This window comes from Nothobranchius furzeri, chromosome 18 (assembly GCF_043380555.1).
Source record: "Nothobranchius furzeri strain GRZ-AD chromosome 18, NfurGRZ-RIMD1, whole genome shotgun sequence".
Classification (NCBI taxonomy): domain Eukaryota; kingdom Metazoa; phylum Chordata; class Actinopteri; order Cyprinodontiformes; family Nothobranchiidae; genus Nothobranchius; species Nothobranchius furzeri.
Window position 1 is genome coordinate 6,684,900 of NC_091758.1, and position 25,911 is coordinate 6,710,810.

At 40.0% G+C, this 25,911-nt stretch overlaps 1 protein-coding gene and 1 long non-coding RNA gene across 13 annotated transcripts in view; one reads left to right on the forward strand and one right to left on the reverse strand.

Moving 5' to 3' along the window:
• The window catches only part of fgfr3 (fibroblast growth factor receptor 3), a 106,356-nt gene extending 89,937 nt beyond the window's left edge, over positions 1–16,419 (forward strand). For 7 of the 9 annotated variants that reach the window (XM_015969072.3, XM_015969071.3, XM_070546821.1 and 4 more), the window contains 9 exons: positions 3,619–3,767; positions 3,856–3,977; positions 4,128–4,238; positions 4,325–4,515; positions 6,708–6,830; positions 7,261–7,331; positions 11,021–11,158; positions 11,544–11,649; positions 12,638–16,419. In XM_015969072.3, coding sequence (XP_015824558.1) covers positions 3,619–3,767; positions 3,856–3,977; positions 4,128–4,238; positions 4,325–4,515; positions 6,708–6,830; positions 7,261–7,331; positions 11,021–11,158; positions 11,544–11,649; positions 12,638–12,802 — 1,176 coding nt within the window. In that variant the 3' untranslated portion in view covers positions 12,803–16,419. The remainder of the gene's footprint in view (positions 1–3,618; positions 3,768–3,855; positions 3,978–4,127; positions 4,239–4,324; positions 4,516–6,707; positions 6,831–7,260; positions 7,332–11,020; positions 11,159–11,543; positions 11,650–12,637) is intronic. The other 2 variants (XM_015969075.3, XM_070546822.1) reach the window with 1 other exon arrangement.
• Positions 16,420–18,639: 2,220 nt separating this feature from the next.
• On the reverse strand, positions 18,640–24,892 carry LOC129163710 (uncharacterized). Of its 4 annotated transcripts, XR_011517188.1 has the most exons (7): positions 24,607–24,892; positions 22,054–22,146; positions 21,747–21,915; positions 21,607–21,664; positions 21,464–21,532; positions 21,203–21,386; positions 18,640–20,108 (listed from the first exon to the last, which is right to left on the reverse strand). It is a non-coding gene; the product is annotated as an uncharacterized lncRNA (long non-coding RNA). The 4 variants fall into 4 exon arrangements; XR_011517187.1 differs by lacking the exon at positions 18,640–20,108 and having other exon boundaries at positions 21,159–21,386; positions 24,603–24,888; XR_011517186.1 differs by lacking the exon at positions 18,640–20,108 and having other exon boundaries at positions 21,159–21,343; positions 24,607–24,886.
• Between the last annotated feature and the right edge of the window lie 1,019 nt (positions 24,893–25,911).

The window sequence follows — 25,911 nt, forward strand, 5'->3', positions numbered from 1 at the left end:
AAGTTTTAGATTATTTAATTGCAGGCTTTAAAGGCACAGTGTGTAATATTTTTACTTGTACACTAACAAATTCTCTGTACGTGTACTTTTTATTATATTTATCACCACCATCAGTTCTAAAGTCTATTAGCTTCAAAATTTACATAGTTTTTTTTACATAAACTGTGGTTGACACTCCATATGCCACCTTGCCGTAGTTTTTTACGGACATATAAGATACAATGCTCCGTGTTCCATATTTGTGCTTTGACATGAAAGTTCTCTTTCTCCCTCTAACGCCGGGGACACACCGGCCGCGGAAGTGCTGCGAAGCGCCGAGAAGCGAATCGCTCACGAAATTCGACCGCTGCTCGCCGCTCCTCAGTTCAGATCAGACGCGCCCCAGTCGATGCGCGCCTCGGCTCAGCTGTAGTTTTTCTTTTAAACACTTGGTGTCCTCCATTTACTCTCTGCCTTTTCTCAGCTCTTTTCCTCTACGTTTGTGTGTGTGTGTGTGTGTGTGTGTGTGTGTGTGTGTGTGTGTGTGTGTGTGTGTGTGTGTGTGTGTGTGTGTGTGTGTGTGTGTGTGTGTGTGAGAACCTATGGTATGAGTTATTTCTGCCAGTTAAATCTCTTGGAACCCGCTCCAATTCTGCAGCTGTATCCTAGCAGTTTCTTCCTAAATGGGTACGTAAATAATCGTGTTTTTCGGGGGTCGTACAGCTCCTTGTGTTTCTCAACTTCCATAATTAATTTAAAGTCATCCATCTTAACTGCTTGCCTCAGACTTTCTGCCTCTCTGTCCTGTTTGCTCTGGTGAAAAGACACCCAAAACCACACCCCCTTCACGTGGTCACACACGCACACAAGTTTGATGTGTGTGTGTGTGTGTGTGCATGTTCGTGTGGTTTTTCTGCAGTGTCTGATTACAAACATATTTGACTATTGCGGAATTTTATTTTGAAATGCTTTATTTTGTTAACTTTACCGGCCTGCCTCTTATGTCTAGGTTTGACTTCCTGCCAGAATTGACACGATTCACCCGCGGCTCGCGAAAAAAATAGAGCCGACGCCGAAATGATCGCTGCATGGCGCGGGCTGGAGCGCCGGCGCGAGGCGATTCGCGGCGCTTCAGTGGCCCATGTGGTCTATAGAATAGCTTAACAAGGGCGCCGAATGAAGGCGGTCCCATTTTCGCGGCGCTTCCTCGGCCAGTGTGTCCCCGGCGTAAATGTTTTGTGGGGGCGGCGCCAGCTCCCTCCGTGGCAGCCCTGCTGATTTGGGAACGCTCTGCTCCTTCCCTTTGGGTGTCTTGGCACTGCTCCAACTGCTGGATTGAAAATCAGGAAGTCATTGATGAGAGTGGCAGTGCGTGCTCAGCCATGGGGAGGAGGGAGATGGGGTTCACGGCATTCGCGGAAGAAGCGGTAGAACCGGCAGCAGTGGAGCGAGAAGACGCAGCTGGTGCAAATGAGTGATCAGGCACGTTCTACATATATTCACACACTGGACACCGTCAGAGGGCTCTTGATTTCCTGAGAGAGACACCGACTGCAGGAAGCAGCAGAAACCATAAATAACACATGTAGATGGTTGACAGCTGGTGTGTTTTCTGTATGTGACCCTGAAGTAGCTGTCAGTGCTACAGTGTCTCCCTCATCTCCGCAACCATGCGCGCACATTGCCTTTTGGATGAGCGGGCTAGCAGCAATACCTATTCTGAAATGTGTTGTGCTAAGGTGAGGCGCTCTTTTTGTTTGTGATGCACTTAGTGATTTGTATCTGTGAAAAGTGCTATATAAAGAAACTTTTTCCAAAAAGTGGAATGCTTTTACTCAGCGTTCCTTTCATTTCAGAGCTTTTTATTATTCACCTTCTTGCTGTCAAGATTTCTGGTAAATAGACTAAGTTGTTGCCAGTTCTCACCTGTAATAGGAGTCTTTGATTTAAAAAAAATTCATCTTACATTAATCCCTTCCAATTGTTAGGGCAAAGTTCTCAATGTACCCAAAAATTCAACCCGAAATGAAATGCCTGAAACTCGTCCAACATAACCACGTACAAAACATGGTCAGAGTCTGCTTCTTTAGAGCACATCATGGAGGAATAATAATGTATCCCCTCTATGGTATAGCCAGTCACGGTAAAGACCGCACTTAGACACCGAGGGCTGTGGGTGCAAGTGGGGTGGTGCGGTGGCATCAGCTGGCATAAGCGAGACAATGCCCACACTGCCCGCTCACCACAGCCATGGAATACACCTCATTAACACACACTAACACTATAATGGAGCAGGCGGAGGGAGACTAGGGGTCTTAGCACACCTCTGTTGTTGCTTGGCTTCCTGGGGCTGGAGGCTAGGAGGGAGATCTGGCCGTCTGGTTGGGGTCTGGGGTGGTGGGTTGCTGTGCTCAGCGTTGGGCGGGGGAGCCTGCTCATCAGCACCCCAGCAGAGAGGGTCAAACTCTGGTAACCGGTGATGGTTGTACCCAATGTGCAGCAGTACCGGCGTGCATTTTTGCAAGTCTTGGGTTGTATGTGCATCTGTGAGCATGAGGGAGGGAGTGTATGACTGTGTTTGTGTATGACTGTATATGTCAGGTGGGGCCTTTGACTCCTCCCCTCTCCTGGAACTTCTTTTGATGATATAGATCTTCGTCCCCCCTCCCCCTGCCACACCTGGTTTGGGGGGTTGTGCCTTGGTCTGCCTGAGTGTTCGTGGCAACCGGGTCTGGGGGTTCAAGATTGGGGTTCCTGTGTTCTGGGGCAGCGCCTGGATCTCTGGGACTTGGAGCTCCCCCATCTCCTGCGCATCTTTGGGGGGCGGACCTGTGGTCCCTCACACTCTCTATTGGACGCTCCAATAGAGAAACCTTAAATAAACAAGCACGTGTACACACACAGGTGCTCTCAAAAGTATGGGCTTGGGCACGTTCAACACTTGTCTCAAGGCTATGGTGGGCACTTAATGCACTGTGATTTATTATTGTGTGATTGTTTAGTTAAACAATGTTCATTATATATTTCCTCATCAAGTTGGCGCAGTGATAGCTTGATCTTGTTGTATTGTTGTGTGTCCTTTTTTTGTTCTTTTTCTTTTTTTTCTTGTCTCTTTCTGCAGGTCTCGAAGCAGACTCTTGTTCATTATTGTTTATTTTTGTGGACCCCCTTCCCCCCTCTCCCCAACTTTTGTCTTTTCCTTTCTCTTTCACCTCTGACTCCGTGTCTGGTCGGAATTACAAAGCATTCAAAAACAATAACAATAAAGTTTTAAGTATCAGGCGTGACATTAAAAGCAGACGCTTTGATGCTCCACCTGAGAATAAATCTGTAAGGCTTGTTACCAGCATTCAGACATCAATTCTGTCTGCTTCACAGCCAGACAGGACACGGTAAAAAAAATACAAAAATTAAAAAAAAAAACTGTCAGGCTTACTTGGTACGGGCTCAGTAGATAAAAGTAGAGAAACCTTTAGGTGGTAATAAATTAACCGGTTTCCTTTTATAAAACAAAGCTGTAGGTCAAACAAAACCTCAGCTTCATGAGGCTACACTCAACTTTATCTTCTGAGTCCTTCACGCATTTTTGTTTTTGTTTCAGAGACTATATCAGTATTTTGTTTATTTTTTTAACCCAAGCAGGTGTCCTTGGATTCCAACTCCTCCACAAATTCAAACGCACCACTGGTTCGGATCGCTCGTCTGTCCTCCAGTGATGGTCCAATGCTGGCCAACGTCTCAGAGCTCGAGCTGCCCTCTGACCCCAAATGGGAATTCCCCCGGACACGGTAAGAATGAGCTCGACTACCAAACGAATTTAAAAAAAAAAAGGCATTAAGAGTTGATGGAGAGAGCCCTGTTGTGTTTTTGTTTCAGGTTAACTTTAGGAAAACCTCTCGGGGAGGGCTGCTTTGGTCAGGTGGTCATGGCTGACGCATCTGGAATTGATATGGAAAAGCCCAACAAGCTGCTCACCGTTGCTGTGAAGATGCTAAAAGGTAAGCAATCACCATGACTGTTCTCTACGATCTAAATCATATGACAAACAATCCAAATTCTTTGTGTTTTACTGCAGTGGTCAGATGTTCCTCATGCTCATTTAAGACTTTTTGATCATGTCTCAGTCTACTTGATCCTCTTGCTTTCAGATGATGCAACAGACAAAGATTTGTCAGACCTGGTGTCAGAAATGGAGATGATGAAGATGATAGGCAAACACAAAAACATCATCAACCTGCTCGGAGCTTGCACACAGGATGGTGCGTCCTAAGCATATACAGAGAAGATGATTAACACAGGAATTATACTCTTTCTACAAGGGGCAATGTTCTCTTGTGACCCACAGGTCCACTGTACGTCTTGGTGGAGTACGCTTCTAAAGGCAACCTGAGGGAGTACTTGCGGGCACGACGTCCTCCAGGCATGGACTATTCTTTTGACACCTGCAAAATCCCAGACGAACAGCTCACATTTAAAGATCTGGTGTCCTGCGCCTACCAGGTTGCCCGAGGCATGGAGTATCTTGCCTCTCAGAAGGTCTGTACCACTGATGAATTTTATTTAAATTGCAAACTCAGTTTGGAGCTAGCCTGTAGATTTAAATAGGGAAGCAAGGGTCTACTAACTGTCAAATGCAAGTTTCAAGAACAGTTTTATTATTTAATCACGCCAGTGAGACCCTCAAGGAATTTGTGATTTGTGTTATTTCCCTCTGGGATTAATAAAGTAACTTTGATTTGGTAACTATAGTCCCAAGTGTAATCAATGGCCAGAACATTTGTGTAAAAGTAGCACATTTGTACTATATATGTGAACAGGATTATCAATCTGTATGCATGACTCACTTTACCCATGCAAGTTTTATTTTCACACTTAGCTGTTGCTGAATGACAGATAATTTGACAGGATTTGGTTAGCTCAGATTGCTTTAGGGGAGAAGATTTAGGTCTAGTTATGATTCTATCCTTTTTGTAAAATCCAGGGAACAAAAGATTTCATGAAGAGATAATCGGCATCATGCTTAAATGTTAGGGATGAGCCGGATACTCGTTTCAGACGAGTATGCAGTACGGATAAAGCATTTTTGACGAATACGAGCATGAGACAAGTAAACCTCGGAAATATCTGTAATCGTGCTGAAGGAAAGTCCTCATTGGGTAACTGACTGTCTTCACGCTCTGTGATTGGTCAGTCACATAGAGCGCCCACCCCTCCCTACACACAAAACTCTCTAGCCGGCCGGGAGCGCAGTCTGTCCGGCTCATCCACGCACACACACAGACAGTAACGGATCTCGCTGTGATTGCTTCACTGTTGCTCACGTTTCTTCAGTTTTCCCTAGGTTTCCTTCAGCTCGCCTCTTTTTCTGTTGAATATTTAAAGTTACGTTTTTCATAACTTACCTGGTGCATTTGACAAGACAGAGCTGACGTGCTGCATCAGTCACCTCCGCTCCGGTCGGGTTTTTAAATTTTTTTTTACTCCCTCTCTCTCCCTCTCTATCTCTCTAAGGCCTAGTCCACACTTAGCCGGGTTTTTAAAAAAACGAATATCCGCCCCTCCAAAAACTTGCATCCGCACCACCTCGTTTTAAAAAAAAAACTGTCCACACGTACCCGGATAAATACGTTGTTAAGGACATGCCAGACCTGTAGGCGGCAGTACTTCCCCCGTTCTTAACCTCGTCCTTCGTCTGTGGTCTTCCGCAAGGAGCAGTAATTCCACTTGCAAAAACAAACAAGCAAAAAGCGCTTGGACAATTGATAAAGCGATCGCAGCTCTGAGGGCATCCATGCTGTCGGCTAGTGTAAACACAGGTCGCACACGTGATGTCGGCTTTTTTTTTGTCGCGGAAAGTGATGTTGCGGACCTTAAAACTCCGGTTTTGTCTGTCCACACGCAGACACCCAAAACGGAGAAAACGCAGATCTTCACTTTGGCCGGAGTTTGTAAAAAGATCCGTTTTCGTGTGAAAATACTCAGTTTTCGTGTGGATGACAGGCCAAAACGTAGAAAAATATCTACGTTTTGGCAGATCCCCGGCTACGTGGGGACAGGGCCTAAGACACACACACCTTAATCAACATTGTTTTGTTTAACTTTGTGTGGGGCAAAATGCCAAGAACGTTAAGAAAAAAATCAGTTTAATCAAATTAAAATAAAAAATATATATAAAGTTGTGTCTGGTTCTAGCATTTCATATTTCCTAGTTCCCACTGCATGAGTTCAGATGTATTAATCCATGCACTTAAATATTAATGTTCTGATTTTAATGAAAAACTTGTTCTGAAATAGTTCCTTTACTATTGTGATCAAAAATATTTAATCTCAATTCTGAGGTTGCTCTGTAAATAGTTTTCAAATAAACAATACACGTACTACACGTTCAACTTCTGATCATTCCATATCAATTTATCAATTTCAGACTTAAAATAATATATTGATGCAAACCACACCCACTTCCGGTTAAACCACGCCCACTTACGGGTTATGCCACACCCATTCCGAGTACAGATACAGATAATTTAGTTGGCTGAACAGATACAGATACAGATAGTGGTGTACTCGCTCATCTCTATAAAATGTTTCCATTTTCCAGTTTTCTTCTTGCAAACATGTTTGTGTGTGTGTGTGTGTGTGTGTGTGTGTGTGTGTGTGTGTGTGTGTGTGTGTGTGTGTGTGTGTGGATTTAATGCTCTGTTTAAATACGTTTGTAATTCTGCCTCCAGTGTATTCACCGAGACCTTGCAGCCAGGAATGTTCTTGTGACTGAGGACAACATTATGAAAATAGCTGACTTTGGGCTTGCCAGAGACGTGCACAACATAGACTACTACAAAAAGACCACAAATGTGAGTTTTAGAACAAGTGTTCTGTAATCAAAACAAATCACAAGTGTTTGGAATTGTATGTAGAATGCATGTTAAAAACTAAAAACAGAGATTTTATTGCATGTATTCAAAACGTCACAGACCCTAGCTTTTATGTCCATTCCAAACATTCGGAAATGTTAGTTTTTGTACCTTGAACAGGAGTTTGTTTGTTCCCAAAATTATTAAATATCTGGCATTAATTTGTTTTGGTGTTCAGAGCCATACAAATCCAAATTAATGAATTAATCACTGTGTTACCTTACTATATGACAGTTTGCTATGTGAGTCACCATCAGTCAGGTGAGTGAAGGGCGTGGCTGAACTGTAGCGTTTTGTGTCTATTTACCTGTCTGCTTTGTTCCTATGTTTTTCTGATGAAAGCGGTTGTGTTGGATTGCTTATTTTTCAGGGTCGCCTACCTGTGAAATGGATGGCTCCAGAGGCTTTGTTCGACCGGGTCTACACACATCAGAGCGATGTGTGAGTTAACACAAGCATGCAAACACTGGAGAAATGCATTAAATAATGAGGCTGATCATGATAGCCCTGCTCCCTTCCCAAGTATCTTACTTTGTAATCCTTATCATCTTGTGAATAACAGGTTCCACATTCGTGTTTATACTTTGTACTAACTAACAAAAATGGACAAAATTGTGTTGTTGTTTTAAAAGGTGTGGAACAATGAAAAAACATTTTAAGTCATAATTTCTGATTATAATGTGTCACTGAGTTTTTTGTGCAAGTTAAACATGTAAATAGTCTCCTACACCTGTTTCCTGCATTAGCTTCTGATAGAAAATAGAAGGTGAAACTCTAGGATTTGAGAAACCTCACCGATCTACGTCACACTGTCACTAACATTCATGGACTCACCCATCTTGACTCACGACGGGGAAGGCTGTTGCTGGTTTAGAGTCTAGGAAACAGCAGAAAACGTCTTGGCTAGTAGAAGCTAACCATTAGCATTAGCAACTCCACAACATGACAGAACTCCTTCAGGATAAAACATCAATGTTGCAAAGCAAAATAAGTCAGTGGTAGTCATGTTGCCAACCAAAGGCATGATGTCTAAATATCAGGAAACAAAGTCCTACCATTTGAAGCTGCTTTCTCCTCCAGCTGACTTGTACTCCAACTGAATTGTACTTGTACTTCTCTACACCCACCCCCCCACCCCATACAACTTAAATGAGTGAACCAAATTAATAATCAAATGAACCCATCTCAGTGTGTTCTTTCAAAGCAGCTGAGACAAACTTATTTCCTACTCTGATTGCATCTTTTTGGCTGCTATCTAGGCAAGGCAAGGAAAATTCTGAGAATGTGACAAGGTAACCCTCCAACACTACCGCCACCACCCTGCAGCTACAGTCAGACTTTGTGTCACAGCCTTCCAAGCTAAACAAGGGCCCGTCGGCACTGCCCAACTTGTGTGATTACACCAGACTCGGAACGGGCTGAGGGGAGATCCAGCCTGTTCTGTTATTTCAGCAGATCTGGATTACAACGTGAACTCATGTCAAACTCCTCTCTCTTTATACAGTACAGTAGTCATACTGAAGCCAGTTTATTCCTGCACACCAGGACAGGCCATGATCATTTTTCATTTGATGAGGCAGGGGAAGTAGCTAAAACCCATTAAAACAAATCCAAAACATCAACAACAACCAGATGCATAAACATGTTAAATCAAACATTCAGAGATTCAGACAACTCATGCTGAAGTCATAGTTTGTGTTTGTTACACCTTCCAAAATTTTTCTTTCTGTAGAGGTAAAACTAGTAATGGCGGTAGTTTGAAGACTTTTTTAGTTCCTAATTTTCCAGAATTATGTTATTCATGGTATCATTGGTTCAGTATTCTTTTGCACTTATTGATCTCATGAAAGTTCAGCCTTAAAGCTTATACAGGCACTGGTGAACAAATACCCCTTCATCTCTTCAGCGATCCACTAACCTGGTAAATAGCAGGCATTGTATGTGAATTAGAGTGGCTTTATGAAAACACACCACTCAAAACAGGAGCTGCTGTCACAGCAGGGTTTTCAAAAGAAGAAAACTCATGCAGTCAAACAGTTGGTTTAGCACTGCCAATTAGAACGTATCTTTTTTTTATGTCAGCCTTTTCAGGAAACCTACAGACTGAGACTTTTGGGAGTTTTATGCCAAAACATGTCAAATGTTAAGAAGTTCTCTGTCCCTTTTTCTAGACAAGGTAACATCATAGATGCAATTTATAATTATCTAGATATTCACACATTGCCATCACTACACAACATTATCTCTCTGGCAACAGACTAAAATGTTCAGGGTACCTATTTGTTTGGACAGAAGGCTCTGCACACTGAACAGACCCATGCGCATCATCAATACGTTGGAACTTCATCAGTTGTGCTTTTTAAAATTCATGAATTTATGAAAAATGTAGAAAAATAATAATAATAAATGTTCAACAGTTACTTGGAAAGCTACTAAAGCTAAAGCTAATCCTAGTAAACTAGGATAACAAAAGAGCTCTATTGGTACATTAGCCCCACCAACATTTTTCTCACCAGCCACCACTGCACACAACTGGAATGGAAATTTGGAATTTTATTTCCCAGTTAATGCTTTATCAGGGGTTTACATGTTCACATGGGTTTAAAATGATTACACTATTAAAATTAAAAGAAAACAATAGACAATGAAGTGAGCAAAAACATGTCCGACCCTCACCATATACAAAATAAGCTTTTGACACCTCAGGGGTCAGCCTGTTGGCTAAGAAATAATGATAAAAGTTGGGTAGATCCAGCCCTCCCCATCTTTGGTCTTCTGAATGTTTTTAAGCTAATTCGTGGAGGTTTATCCTGCCAAAAGAATTTATGGATTGAGGAGTCCAGAAATCTAAAGTCAGATGGTGGCTTGTTTAGGATCATTGAAAATAAGTAATATATTCAGGGTAAAACCATCATTTTAATTGTAGCAACCCTCCCCATGAGTGATATTGGTAAGGATTTTCATCTTGCAAGATCATCTTCCACTTTCTTTACAAGTAGGATGTAGTTTGGTTTGGTTAGATCTGCCAGCTTGGGAGTGTTCGTATGATGAAAGTGAGGGTATTTCTAAGTGGGCTGTTGACAAAAATTCCAAATATTTAATTCATACCACAAAATCAGAAGATTTAAGTTTACAAGATGAATCATAATAACTAAAGTGAAATGACACAGGGAATAAGTATTGAACACACTTTATTTAATACTATATAGAAAAGCCTTTGTTGGTGATTAAAGCTTCTAGGCGTCTCTTGTATGGAGAGACCAGTCGTCTGCGTTGCTCAGGACTGATTCTGGCCAACTCTTGCACACAAAGGTTCTTGAAGGTTTCTGGAGGCCTCTTTTATGAACTTTGATCTTCAGTTCTCTCCATAGATTTTCTATAGGAATTAGGTCAGGAGATTGACTGGGCCATGCAAGCAACTTGATTGTCTTACTTTGAAACCATTTGGTTGTTTCCTTGGTCTTGTGTTTGTGATCATTATCTTGCTGAAATGTCCACCCTCTTTTCATTTTCAGCTTTCTGGTAGATGGCAGCAGTACATTTCTCCATTCATCCTGCCATCGATAATAAGAAATCTGCCAGTACCTCTTGTTGTAAAGCAGCCCCACACCATGATGCTTCCACCTTCAAACTTAACTGTTGATATGATGTTCTTGGGATAGTGGGCAGTTCCATTTCTTCTCCAAACATCATGTGTAGAAACATAGCCAAGAAGTTCCATTTAGCTTTCATCTGACCATACTATAGTCTTCTAGTAATCCACTGGCTTCTCTAATTGCTGTTTCCAAACTTTAACAGAGTGTCAACATGATTTTTGTTCAACAATGGAGTCTTGTGTGGGGAGCGTGCATGGTTGTTCAGTGCATTGCTTATAGGTTTTTTTTAAACCGTCTCCCCGACTGGTTCTTGGCTCTTGCAGAGCTCTCCTGATTATTGTTGGACTCCTCAAACAGAAATCTTATGTGGAACACCTTATGATGGCTGGTTTAGGGTGAATTGATGCTGTTTCCATATCTGGATAATAGCCCCCACAGAGCTCTAGAAACTAGTAAAACATCCTTCTGAACTTGTAGTTTGTTAGTGCTTCTTCACCTCATTACTCATCATATGCATTTTGTTCTCTCCCTCAGGTGGTCTTATGGGGTGTTGCTGTGGGAGATTTTCACTCTTGGGGGTTCTCCATACCCAGGTATCCCAGTGGAAGAACTTTTCAAGCTGTTGAAAGAGGGACATCGGATGGACAAACCTGCCAACTGCACACACGAGCTGTATGTAGCAAAACACTTTTAAGATCACTTTATTTGTTTTTAACTGGAAGCTGTGATTCACATTGAAAGTGGCCCTAGAATTTAAAACCACATTTTATTTGTATTTGAATATAGGCATGTTATCAGGGCTCCTGGGCCATATTAGCCCCGACATTTAGAAGTTCAAAGAACAGTTTCCAAAAGTACACTTTAAAACAAACTTGCTTTTTAAGTGAGGAGATTATAAACAACAATGAATCACAGGTACTGCTACGTCAGACGTATCCCAGTTCTTGTCCCTTTTGGATTACAAACATCCCGTTTGGTGTCTGTGAGCACTTGTCAATTTGCACTTTTGTTACTTAAATCAAATGAGATGTGTAGTGATGATAGATGTGAATTTCAGGTATATGATCATGAAGGAGTGCTGGCATGCAGTTCCATCACAGAGGCCAACCTTCAGGCAGTTAGTAGAAGATCTTGATCGGATTTTATCAATTACCTCCACTGAAGTAAGTCCCCAACACATTTGCTGTTCATGCATGCACCACAAATATAGAAACCTCTAAACCTCACTAAGATTAGAGTAAGTCAGTGCTACATGAATATTCTCTTAACTAAAAGACTAAAATCTTAAAGTTCAAGCAATCAGGACTTAAGTTTTAAGTATAATTTTTATCAAATGCTAGCAATGTACTTACTACAATAATGTCAGCAACGCACAAACGACTGTTTGCAATAGATTCAGTAACTGCAGTCCCAGCGGTGGAGAAAAATAGGTTCCATGTAAAAAAAAAGTACACATTAAAACAAATAAAAGAAAACGAATGTAGATTCAGTACATAGATCATAAATACACACTTGTAACAATATTAAAAGTGATAATGGAATGCAGTCAAAGATTATTGTTGAGGAATGCTCCGATCTGATCACGTGATCAAAAGTCGGGCCTGATCTTGTGATTTCCAAAAGATCTAGAATCGGGTGGAAAAGATCGGATTTAGCATTTATAAAATGACATTTCTATCGGTATCGGACATTAAGTGTTGGATATGATTGGTATTTCAGATATCGATTTTTAAAAAGCATCCCTGTCAAAAATTCATTCTAAAGTTAATCAACAGACCTGACTGAATAACATATACTTCTTTTTGCTCCTCCTTGGCTTTAGATAAAAGGAATTAGTCTGTTAAAACTAACATGATCTTCTGTCAGGTTTCTGTAAGAGAAATTATCGTGATGATCCTCCCTCACATCGTTAACCAGAAAAGACTTAGATGAGTTATTTTATGAACAACACAATTCATTTAACACTGACAAGTGTACAAACTAGAATTCAGTAACATATAAACTGACTTTCATGTAAGAAATCCAGATAATAGGATAAGTTGAACTATATTTAGGAACTGACAAGGTGTAGCAGAAGATTTAGGTTAGTCACAGATTTTCTTGTATGTGAGCATCCCATACATCCCATTCTAACTCTGTAACCTATAACAGGAGTACCTGGACCTGTCCGTGCCGTTTGAGCAGTACTCGCCCACCTGTCAGGACTCTAATAGTACCTGCTCATCAGGAGATGACTCTGTGTTTGGACACGACTCCCTGCCTGATGAACCCTGTCTTCCCAAACAGCTCACCAGCAAAGAGGTGGCTAGGACATAAGACCTGAGCTTGTGAAAGTAAAATGTGGACCTGTCCTCACAGTTTATGGCTAATGCCACCCTGAAATCAAGCTCGTCAAGATATCAGCACAACTCGACCTGCAATACTTCCACGGTACTTCAGCTTATCGTAAACTGTAGTTTGGGATCTTTGTCTACAAGAGACTCAAAAATGAAGGATTATATATTGACTGTTAAACTTTGTTTTAGGAATAAAATTCTATTTTTCTGGCCTGTCGTTTGTTACAGAGAATGTGCGGGGTGAAACCATTCCGTGCCTACTAGATAATACCTCCTTAACTTAGAATAAGAGCAGCAAGAAATAAAGGGCATTAAGAGACTGTTTAGGAATGGTGTTGGCAAGAACCTCCTATTTTGTCCCATGCGCTGCCCTTGGAGCCAAATAAATGTTGGGATCTTAGAAGAAATTAAATAGTAAGATGCCACAAAGGCCAGAATGAACCTTTTTAATGGAACTTATTTCTGAAAGCATGGTTACTTCTGTCTGTTTGTGTTATTTGTTTTATGTGAGGGATGACTCGTTCTGTTTATCATCGTTATTGCACGTTTGCATTCAGCCATACTTAGAATACAACGAATATGGATAGAAGTCACCACTGTCACAAACGTATAACAAATTTAACTTTGTAAAGAAAGGTTTTATTTGAATAGCTATCATGTATATTTGTAAAGGTATTTATAAACTGAAATATGGTTTCTGAGTTTGAAAGATCTTGACTTTTTTAAGAAAAAAACTTTTTGTAATTTATTTTACTACAGAACTACAGTGTTTTTGTCACATGTGTCAAACTTTTACCCACATTTTCATTTGTTTACAGTGGAGGGAAAAAGACGAGTTTCAGACAGATGCTTGTCAGGGAAAAGTCTTTGAACCTACAGTTTCTGCTGGATGTTTCCATCAAGTTCTAGTTCTGGTTCGAAAAGTCTTAGAATTTGCAATGATCAACTAATTAACTCTTGCTGAGCAAGAAAAGGTAGCGCTTTAAGATTTACATCAGACAAGTACATGAGAGTACACAGGTGAAAATGAGGAATTCTTTCTCAATGAGATTTAACCTTGATTAATAAATGTCAACAAAAATAAAAGCTGTAAATAACATGAAAATTATTTAATTTTGGATATAAACAACTTGCTGTGAATTATACAAGAATCTCAATCAATTAAAGAAAATCGGTTTGTTGCTTAGACAGTGATGTTTGTTAAAATAATTTGTCAGCATACATGAAACATCTTTTCATAAGAGCATATCTAGCCCAGATGCTTTCTTCCCCTTTCTTCTGACCAGAGGTAAATGGGCTCAGAACGTATCTAAAATATTCAAATTATTGTTTATTAGACTTTGTTGCTATATAGAAATTTTAATTTCCAAACTAAAAAACCCAGCAGACTTTTTCTGAATATGAAATGAATGTGCTGGAAGTTCAGAGACGTTTGTACATGTATACCCATTACAGGGGTTTTTGGCCCAGATATTTCTCTTTTTTTGTTGCAATGCATGCTGGGATTTTGAGTATAGCCAGATGGCCTTACATTGTTCTCCAAGCTTCCTAAAGAAAGAAAGAAAGAAAGAAAGAAAGATGTGCTCACGTGAGTTTTTGAGGTGTTACAATGAATCTGCAGAAAACAATAGAAAAACAAATCCTTATTTCCCCCACATATCAGCTTGTCTGCTGTTAAAAATCGATTTAATGTCCTCCGGAACATGTGCCCTTGGAAGTTCTACTCACACAAAGTCAAGTGTTTACTTTTTTATAGCATAAACACTTAATCACTGCTCCATAGTATTATTGAGATGAAGGCCTGCTGTGTAACTCAGCACAGACAGTAAAATAAATTATTTTTAAAAGTATCTACATCAGAGAGTCCTTCTCCATGTTAAGTTTATCGGGAATGGGGATAAGTTAATTGTGTCTGTTTTACCAAGTTCAACAGATCTCTAAACCTAATGCTGTACTGTTGAATGTAGGTTGAATCATGGGATAGCCAAATTAATATTTCAATACTTTTATATACATACATATTTGCAGGAGTCTGTCCTGCTGGTCTTTAAAATCCATTAGAGTTTAAATGTTTACAGTGCTTTAAGTTAAGGGAGAGGACCTTCATGTGGCATTGAAGGCTTTACAACACATGAGCTGCTAAATAAAAATGGTGTGTGTGTGTATGTGCTGGGGTGGGGCGGGGGATGTTTATGTAACTGTGCAATGAATGTATTCCAGTGTATGAGCTTGATTTATAAAGAAATTGGTATATTTTTTCAATAATTCTGTGCTAATGCTTTATGAAACTTTCCCAATATTCAACATACTTCAAATTGTAATAATTGGTTCTTGAATCTTTCGTGCTGCTGGGACAAATCTATGTTTTTTGCCAAATGCTTATATTCTGGAAATGAACGTATGTTATATTGAGTTGTTCTACAAAGATATTATTTGTTTACACTGTACGACTTTTTCACTAGTAGCAGAATCTTGTAGCATTCTGCTCCAACTCAGACTGTACGACTTCCTTGCAGAGCAAAGCTCACAAGTCATGTTCTCAGTGGAATGCACGGATTGGACCTGCCTGCTGACTGTATGTTTAGTTGCAACACGTCAGACCTAAAAAACTTGCTAAAAATAGAAGATCAGAGACTGTTATTGATGTCTCTTGTCCTTCAGGCCTGCCGTAGAAGGACATAAGGTTTATGGGGCATTGATGTTCTGGTACATTTGGGTTGTAGCACTGCTTCAACATTACGATACCCTTACGACGAATGAGCAAAATATCTAACATTGAGTCAATCACTTCTCGTCATCTCCTTTAAACGACACAATGCACGACTCAAAACTTACCCCAACAACAAAGATTCTCACACGAGAGGAAAACCGGCTCAAAATGTGCCTAAAACTCGCACAGTGTACACCTGGCTTGATGCTCTGGCCTAAGGCGACAAACATGCCTAAGATTATCAAGCAAACACATTTTTATTGATTATAATAAACATTTGAATGTATATTTGCAGCAAAAAAAATACTTCATTACAGTTACCATTTAGACGGTAATATAAATCTGGTTTATTTAAGATCATTTAGTGAACCAAAAGCACTTCTTTTACTGACAGAGCGATCAAATCAATTGGACGAGGTTTTGTTTTATTTATTTTAATTTCATTGGTTAAATGTTTTTCATGGAGAAAGTATAATAACTGAGAGCAATATACTTTGCAATGTTTTTCCTTTTAGAGCCAGATGATACTGATGTACTAAAAAATCCTTTGCTACACATCAATTTTACTTGAGGTTTAGTTTCTCTGTTTTTTGTTTTCTCATGTTTGAACACCTTCAATTTATGTTTGATTACTCTTGAAATGGATGTATTGGTTTTGATGTGTCTATTTTGGCAGTAAAACAACTTTGCGACCTGTTGTGTAGTTTTTCATCCAACTGAGTTGACTTGGGTTAACATTAGAACGGACTCCCAGCAGGTATTTTTAATTAATGCAGCAAAAGGGGATAGAAAAACATTGTATTTGAAACTGAAGGTACAAGATTTTCTTGTGACTTATGAAATTGTTTATTGTAAATTTAAATAAAGTCTGCCTGACAAGTCTATGACATTTCTAGTGAAGGTGCATTGATTTCAGTGATGTGGATAGATATTGATTGATTAATACTGAGCTGAGACCTGCTTCGTAACATCAGTTCCAGAGCCTTACTCCACCCATATTTCCATTTTGAAAAATGAGCCACAAGGAGGCGTCACCTGGCAGACTGAGAGGGCGGAGCTGCGGCGATGAGTGACAGACAGACTGGGAGACAGATGGCTAACAAGGCAACACTAGCTCTTACACTCTGAGCAGTCATTTAAAGTGGAGGATGCTCTCCCACTCCTTCACCAGAGGAAAGAGACTTGGAGGCAAGTGGACCTAAGCCGTATGTTTTGAGCTTGTGAGTTTCCTGAGACCACCGTAACCGAGCCAGCGAGGACCAGTATCTGAATGGTAAACTGTAATAGAGCTAGGCAACTCTGGGCCTAGAGAGCCACTTTCAGCATGTTTTAGAGGTTTATCTGCTTTAAAACACCTGATTTTAATCAGCAGTTTAACTGGCCTCGGCAGAACAGCTGAATCGACTGTGTTGAAGCAGAGAAAAAAACTAAAACATGCTGGATAGCGGCTCACTAGGACCAGGTTGCTACCCCTGAGCTAGAATCGTTACTACAGTAAATACATTCTGTGGAGAAATGCCTAAGGCATACCTCATGATAATATCATTCTGTAATGTTCACATTTATGTTACACAATCAAAAACATTTTCATTAAAATTGAACTCAGCTCTGATTTAAAGACTGATATCATTCAGTCAACTAATACCAGTTTTTTTTTTTTCTTGGTTGTAGGTAATTATCTGGTGTCAATCCCCCTTGTGCCAACTTCAGGATCCAACAGAAGAATGTGCCTTTATAAAGGATTCCTTCCTCCTCTGGACTTCGATCGTTAATATTTTTTTAATTATTAAGTAAATCTCAATACATGCATTACTTGTTTGGATTCCTGTCCATTAAAACACACACAATCTATATATATTCAGTACGCACTCATGTATTTAGCAACAGAATAACACTGGTGTGAGAGGTTTGTGCCTCAGTAACATCAGAGAAGGAGAAATAACGGGCTGCTGCCACTTCAATTTTAGGACAAACCTCCAGATCCGTATTTGATCATTTTTAACGGTGTTGTCTGAAGGTGGTGAGTCATTCTGGCAGATTGTAATTAACACCTGTCTCATGCAGGTGTTCTGACATTGTAAACCTCACACAGAACATTGTGGATGTAACTAAATAAATCAAGAAATGATTCCCATTCAGGCTATTAACAGCGCGCCAAAGATCTGAAGTTCAGAGTGCTTCTGTCAGAGGTCAGAGGCGTTCCAGCGGAACCACGGCTCACGGGTGCACATCTGGGCTGGGCAGAAGGAATTTTACAACATTGGTTTAAATAGCGCCAAGAACGAGACGCTGTGACTGGAGCGGCTCATGGAGCTGTGCCGCGTGCACACACACACACACACACACACACACACACACACATTCAATAAGCGCACGCCGCACCGTCAGACTGAAGGCAGAAATGAGCGCTGCCTCCTCCGTGATAAAAAAAAAACTTTTAAGAGGTTTTAAAACAACATGTTTCATTCAAGGTCAAATTAAGATATTAGCTTCTATTTTGGGATGACGTATGAAATTCGAGTCCGCTCCAGCCAGTGACTCTTCATGAACCTGACCACAACTCCCCTTACTGCAGCATTTGTTATTCCAGTCAGCGTGGCAGCGGATCGCAGATTCAGCCACACCATAAAACAGCAATAAGTCGGTCTGAAGCAAAAGTGAACCTCATGGCTACAGCTTTTTCCCCTATAGACATTTGATTACGCACAAGTAGGTGATCAGCTCAGGTTTACGCAGAGCAGAAGGAAGGAGAGAGCTCTGGTTAAACGTTCCTGCTGTAACAAAACCGTTAAATAGCATTGTTTATGTGCTACCTGGGCACTCTAAATATTTATTTAAAATTAAATCAAAGGAAATTGTAATGGTATCGAATGTTTATTAATTACTATTTAAAAAATGGAAGTGATGGGGGAAAAGGTCGATCATATTTTTTTAACCCTGTCTGTCAAGTGACTGTTTAGCTTGATGTCTGATTACATATATGTATGTATGTATGTATATATATACAGTATATATATATATATATATATATATATATATATATATATATATATATATATATATATATAGCCATGCCCTGATGTGGGGGCTGGGGGGTGTGTCGACATGGTCGGTACATAGAAGGGGGTGCGCGGCTAAATAAATTTGGGAACCGCTGTATTATAGCAATAAATTTGATGTAGTAATGCAACACACTGCTCTAATATAAGCATACTTAATACTTTAAGTCCTACAAGAAGCCCTAAACTCGAGTTGTAATATCCATTTTAAAGTGTTTATTGAAAGCTAGAATTCTGCTCCAGCTTACCTTGAAGAAAATATGCAGCTGTTTATGCTTTGAATGATGATCTGTTATGTTCAGTAGAATACATTTTACAATCATTACTTTATATTTTTATGTGAAGACAGCACATGCATCTATAACCCAGTTTATCTGGCTTCCACAGCCTGACTAATAGCAACTAATTAAAAAGAAAATTTCAATAAAACTGTACGGTCAAACAAGGTAGATTAAAAAAAGTGTTAACTGTGAAAAAATGAATACCAAACTTGTACATGTTTAACAGCATTTTAATAAAGCATTTTACCAACATTGTTTAGTCATTACATATGCACAAATACGCTGAATCGTTAATTATGAGCAATGTACTCAAGACCTAATGAAACTCTTTTGAATAACTTTATTTTGATTATTATTAAAATAAAATGTGTCCGTGGGTTAAAATTTGAAATGACTAATTTTAGGATTGGATAAAATTTTCAAATGAAATTTTACATCTTTATATTTTTTGCTTTGTTCAATATTTCTATATGTACAAAAATAGTATTTTAATAATACCTTTATAGGTTGATTATCTTACATGGTTGGCTGCGCTGCATACAGCAATCGGTCTGAGGGAGGAATCAGAATTATGGCTTACCCAAAGATGCAGAGAGAAGAAAATGGTTGGCTCAAGTCAGCAGGAGCAACCTCACCATGACCAGAGATCACAATAACAAAAAGCTGTGTGCAGTGAGTTTAATGTGCACTCTCAAATGTTTTCTATCAAGGCTCTACATGTTCTGCTCTCAACTGCACAAGGCTGCAATTAAACTGTTAAATGTGGCAGGAAATAAACTAATACACCACTCTACAGGCACATGTAGAGGAGGGACAGTTTACTAAGACTAGGCAAGGCAAGGTGAGACTCCGGGCTGATGCTGTGTTTGTTCATCGCCCTGAACCAAGGAGGAGGAAGGATCCCGCTGTGAAGTACAGCAGAACCACTGCATGTTGGTCCACTGACCAGTGACCACATTTATTGTTCTCAAGTAAACTGTGGTACCAATCTTTAGAAATATTAGACATTTTTATTTATTTTATTTAAAAATGATTCTTTATTCTAACTGTGCCATTTTAATTTGAGAGAATGAGGAAAGCAGCAGCAGCAGTGAGGCAAATGAGATGAGGGAAAGTGAGGGGGGACATGAGATGGTATCAGGAGAGAGGGACATCCCAGGAAGCCATGAGGAGCCGGCGTCAGGGCCAGGAGGAGAAAGGAACAGGCGATGCAACCAGGGAACCCAGCTGGAAAACCTAAGGGAGGAAACAGAAAGTCAAAAAGGCATGAAAAACACAAGAGGCATTAAAGAAGTTGTCACTCCCCCCTCAGAGTCTTACTCCACCCACGTATCAATTTTAAAAACTGCCACATTAGTAGGCGTTGCCTGGAGGACCGAGAGGGCGGAGCCGCGGCAGTGACGAAGACGACGGCTAACTGGATGATGCTAGCTCCCTTCACTCTGAGCAGTCATTAGAAGTGGAGGACGTTTCTCCCCCTCCTTACACAGACACTCGAGAAGAAAGGGACCAAGTCTATTTGGAGGAGACAAGCGGACCTAAGCCTTATTGTTTTGAGCTTGTGAGTTGCCTGAAACTACCGGAACCGACCCAACAGAACCAGCTCTGAATGTAAGTAGCCGTTAGCCATAGCATCAGATTAGCTGCAGGGTTTGTCTCCACGGCCCTAGAGCTAGTATTCAGCATGTTTTAGAGATTTATCTGCTTCAACACACCTGGTTTTAATCAGCAACAAATAGCTGAGCTGCTTAACAGCTAATCTAACCCGTTAAAGCAGGAAAACCACTGAAACGTGCTGGATAGCAGGTCTCCAGGAGCTCTGGACTCAAGCTACAGTCTGCTGCAGAAAGTTATGAAAATATCCCATGAGAAAATTATTCTGTAATGTGTTCAGCCCACTAAAACTGCCCTGATTTCTTTATTTATTTACTAATAACAGCTGCTCTCTCGGTTCTAGGTCCTCTGGTGTCTGCAGGTGGTCTCCTCTGCTGGTGTCGTCAGGATCAGGAGCTCCCAGAAGAATGTGCCTTTCAATGACTCTTTCCCCCTTATTTGTTATATTAATTAAATAAATCTCAATTTATATATTTCCTGTTTTTGTTCATGTCCATAAATACTTAAACATGCTTGAAATTAAAACGAGCTTTTAACAGTGAGGTGCTAGTTTAATTCATCACAATACAGCTAGTTAAACATGCGACAATGTGATAATTCAAATAATGTAATTTATAAATATCCATTAAAATATCAAAACTGGAATCAAAATGAGATATTTGGCAGCACAAAAAACTTGTCAAACACAATATTTATTATAATAATTGTGGGCAGACAGGAGACAGAGCTGATGGAGGTTCTCAGTCATCGAAGGATGGCTGAAGGCTTTCCAGGAACAGGAGATGTGGTGTTGTCTCTTCTCTCTCTATTCTGCCAGATGAGCTGATAGGTTACAGGTGTGTGAGGACATCCTCATGCTGTCATAACCAGATGACAGGAGTTATCAGGTGATCAGCCAGGCTAATGATGAGATGCAGAAAGAAAACAAATCCAGGACAGAGTACATTAATATAATAATAATATGTGGTGTTGCTCACCTTATGTGCTCTTATAAGTATTAACGTGTGCCTGCCTCATGGTGTAGAGTCCATATTTTGCTGAGTGTCCTGCAATAATGCAGGTTATTAGTTAATTTACTTTTGATAGCAAAAACAAAATATTTAATGTAAAAGTTATTTACCAGGTGAATCAGCTCACACGTCACCACCAAGTGTCACAGGGCCAGAATCAGTAGCCTCCTTCATGATATCATGATGTAATCACATACATTTATTTAATTGTTAATATCTTAAAAATTCTGAAATGTTTTAATTTTTTTACCTTGAACAGTTCACTGAGCTTGCACTGTCACTGAGGTGGAAGCTGGAATCAACAGCAGACACCTCACATCCTGGTCTTTTCAGGGGGTGTGGATGCTTCTCTGGGACTTTCTGGAAGATGAATTTCTGTCATGGTCCATGTGTCACAAGACACACTGCGGCTGTGAGCTCTATAAAAAACAAAGAAGCAGCACATTTATAAACGTTTAAAAGAGCATAAAATCACGTGTAACAATAATCTGTAAAAAAATTAAAACTAGAAGGTAATAATAAAATGTTTACATAGAAGATTATTAAAAATAATTCACCTTTGCTATGCCGGTAAAACTTCACGTCAGCCTGGACAAGTGCATTCTTGCAGCTAAATCAGTCTGACAGCCAGTGTCTTGGGTAGATTTAGCCTGAAAAAAAAAAAAGCACATTGTTGTTGGGAGTTTATAAAGTCAGATAATATACAAAAGAAACTGTCCTATATAGGCGCTTTATAACATTCCTAGTGTGTGATCGTTGTTATAACGTAAAAGTCAGTCACATATGATGTGGAGAGCCTGAAATGCGACCTCCTGAAAAGAATTCCTCACAGAACCTGTTCACAAGCTGGATTTCACGCTGTAATGCTGTCTGTCAACTAGTGCTGTGTTAGTTAGAGCCACTGTTGCAGAATTACCGACTGACTAGCTAAATGAAGTGAACCACGTCTCTCTGTTTGGAACTAGTCGAAGCTACATGAACCACGTGACTTCCGCATTCCATTCTTTTCACAGAAGTCTATTGGAGTGTCGTAACTCTCTCTCTCCTTCTACAGCTCTGACAGAACTCTGCCCTCCTCTCCCAATGATTGGACAGGAATTCGAGAAACGTGATTGGTAGCTAAGACTCGTGCTCTCATTGGTTCCACCCAAGTTCATCCCACTGATGCTAGAATTGAGACAAAATGATCCGTAACACTGTAGATTTGAGGTTTGTACCTGTAGAATGAAATGTGTGTTTTGAGAGTTTTGATTTCAAACATGTACATTGATTTTTTTTATTTTTTGGAAGTCTGCTAGGTAAAAAATGAAAGTTTCATGTTTCTGAATGAATGTTTGATGTTACAAAATGAGTAGTAAATGTACAAAATAAAAGTTTGATTTTACAAAAAAAAAATACATGTACAAAATGAAAATTTCCTGTTACAAAACAAGAAATACAAGTACGAATTGAGAATTACAAGTCAGAAAACTTAAGTTACAAGTTATGAATCCAAAGTTACATGTCATGAAACATGTTCAAAATTACAAAACGTGGTACTAGTTACATTGAATATTGTCTCAATCCTAGCTCCATAGTAATGGAGCAGACTGCAGTTCATCATGTGAAGTGACTTGAGTCGCCAAATGCCGGCATTCGATGATGTCTGGCACATTGGACATGCACTCTGTTCATCCTGGGTTATGGCATTGGTAGGCATGTGTTTTGGACAACAATCAATGATGCATTTTGATTGCATTTTATATGCACAGAGCTACCGTGATGAGATCCTGAGGCCCATTTTTGTGCAATTCATCCACAACTGTCTCCTCATGTTGCAGCATGATAATGCATGGCCCCTTACTGCAAAACTCTGTACTAGGATTGCAGGTATTAACCAGTTTGACAATTAACCATGATGTGAAACATTGTGGTTAATCCACGGTGAAGAGTTCTCCAACACTGCCGATTAAAAATAAATTAAGTTTGACTTGCATGGGCAAAAGCAAAACTGAAAAGGACGAACTACCAGGACTGCTCTGTTTCTACCTAGAAAGAGATTGAAGTCTCCTTTGTGGAAATATTTTAGATTCCCAAGCTGAGAAAAGGAGAAATTCAAGACGATGGCATCTGCCAAGTTGGCAGAAAGAAATTTGTAACATATCCAGCTTGTTTCATCACCTCGGAGATCATCATGCTACAAATAAGCTACAACTGAGTCAGAGTAGTGACTGAAGTGATTTAACAATAATGTTAGAAAAATCTAGTGAACTAGGGTTTATTTAGTAATGTTGTATTCTGTGCTTCAGGCTGTGTGTGCGTGTGTGTACACGTGTGTGTGTGTGTGTGTGTGTGTGTGTGTGTGTGCGCGCGCGCATGTGGGGGTCTTGTTCTGTGTGAAAACGAAGCGGAACAAGTAATAATGCTGCAGGATTTCATAATTTTATCCTTCTCAGCAGCAACACTGCAGGTGCTCTCCATGTCCAAAATGTGCATAAGCAAGGTCCTTAGTCACCTTAAAGTTGCGCACAGTTTTCCACTAAGTTTTGTTTCATCAATCCCAAAGTATGCGTGGAAAGTTGCTTAAGCAGACAGTTTTCTGACCCCGTTTTGTGCATTAGCAAGCTTGATAAATGAGGCCCCAGCACCTCTTTGTAATTTCTATGACAAAAATAACCAATAGGATGTACAGATGTAGAAGAATTTGCTTCTAGACCTGTAGAAAAAGACAAAACAAAAAAAGGGGTACACACAAAAATATCACTGCGCCAATCACATGAGGATATATGACAGTAACACTTTTTGCTGAAAAGCACATTGTAATAATTTATAGATCATTTAGTGCCAACCACAGCCTTAGGTTATTTGTTAACAATGCTCAAGTCCAGACTTGAGAGAGCACCATTCGAACACCTGTGTGCATACACGTGCTTGTATACAGTATGTAAGGTTTCTCTATAGGACACAGGTGTCAACAGTGTTGCCAACTTAGCGAATTTGTCACCATTTCTAACGCCTTTTCAGACCCCCTTAATGACATTTTTTCAAAAAAGCGCCTAGCGACAGTTCTGGTGACATTTCTGACCCCCCTCAGCTACTTTGACTACAACTTTGTAGCAGACTTTACCTACAGATTAGCGAGGCATCTGAAGCAACAGGACCGTCCTTCCTTCCAGAGGATCAGAAAGAAAATGATCTGCGCATATGCTTGCAGCATGATCACGCTACCTCCGTTGGCCAATCAAACCTTTTGTGGGTTTTCTTTCACCAGTCCATTATTTGAGATCGCCACCGGAGCTACATAAAGGGCGACCGCTCCTTCCGCCATCCTGCCGCATTTCGGCAGCTGAGCTCGGCTGGCACTGGCAGGCAGCGTCGCACTCACACATGGCTTCTCGCACCACTTGTGGTGCATTCAAGGAACATTGGAACTCTATGATGAGTTCAATAACGTGGCACATTTAAAATTTTTATTAAAAAAAACGGAATAATACTGTAAGTCATTGGCAGTTTGCATGTAACGTTTCTGAATACTAAATACGACCTGCTTCTTTGTACACAAAAGTACTAAAAACAACAAAACCAAACAAAAACAATATATATATATATATATATATATATATATATATATATATAATCTTTTAGGTCAATATATAGCACTGAATCACAACAGAAGAATACATCTCAAGGCACTTGAAAACTACAACAGAAAATTCATTTTAATTCAATCATACACACATTCCTATCAATTTAATATTTTTGTGTTTAAGAGTTCTATTCTCTTCAGACGAAATATAAATATTCCTTCCATTTTTTTTGTGCCATCTTTCCTTGATGTTTTAAAGGTTTCTGTTTTGTATTCTATGGGGTTTTTATTTTAATAAAGTATTAAAAAAGAAATTAAATAATTTTTTAAAATAATATCACGGGGGTTTTATTTGATTTACTCTACAAGACCGGTGACGTCATGATGCAAACGTGGTGACGTCATCACGCAAACCAGATGACGTCATTGCGTCGTACGCAAATTAGCACGTGGCGTCATTTGGCGGCATCTAGTGACTTTTGGGGGGAACTTCAGCTACTTTCAGTCAAAAACAGTTGGCAACACTGGGTGTCAAACTCGGGCTCTCTGGCCAAGGGTTGGGTGGGGTGGGGGGCAACAAGCAGCCATACCAGAGGCCCAGGAGATAACAACAAGCAGGATCGATCCTGCAACCCTCTGACTACTGGACAACTCACTCTACCTCCAGAACTACTGCTGCCCATTTAGGTATCTTCCACAATAATGACATCGCAGCTCCAGTTCAGGTCTTCCAGAATTTTCTGTAAATTCTTTCAGCACTAAGCATTCTAACAGCATTTGTCCTAAGAAGCTTTAGGTGTTTGATAGTGACTTTCTAAACTTAAGCTCAAAACACATACAATCTCAGTTG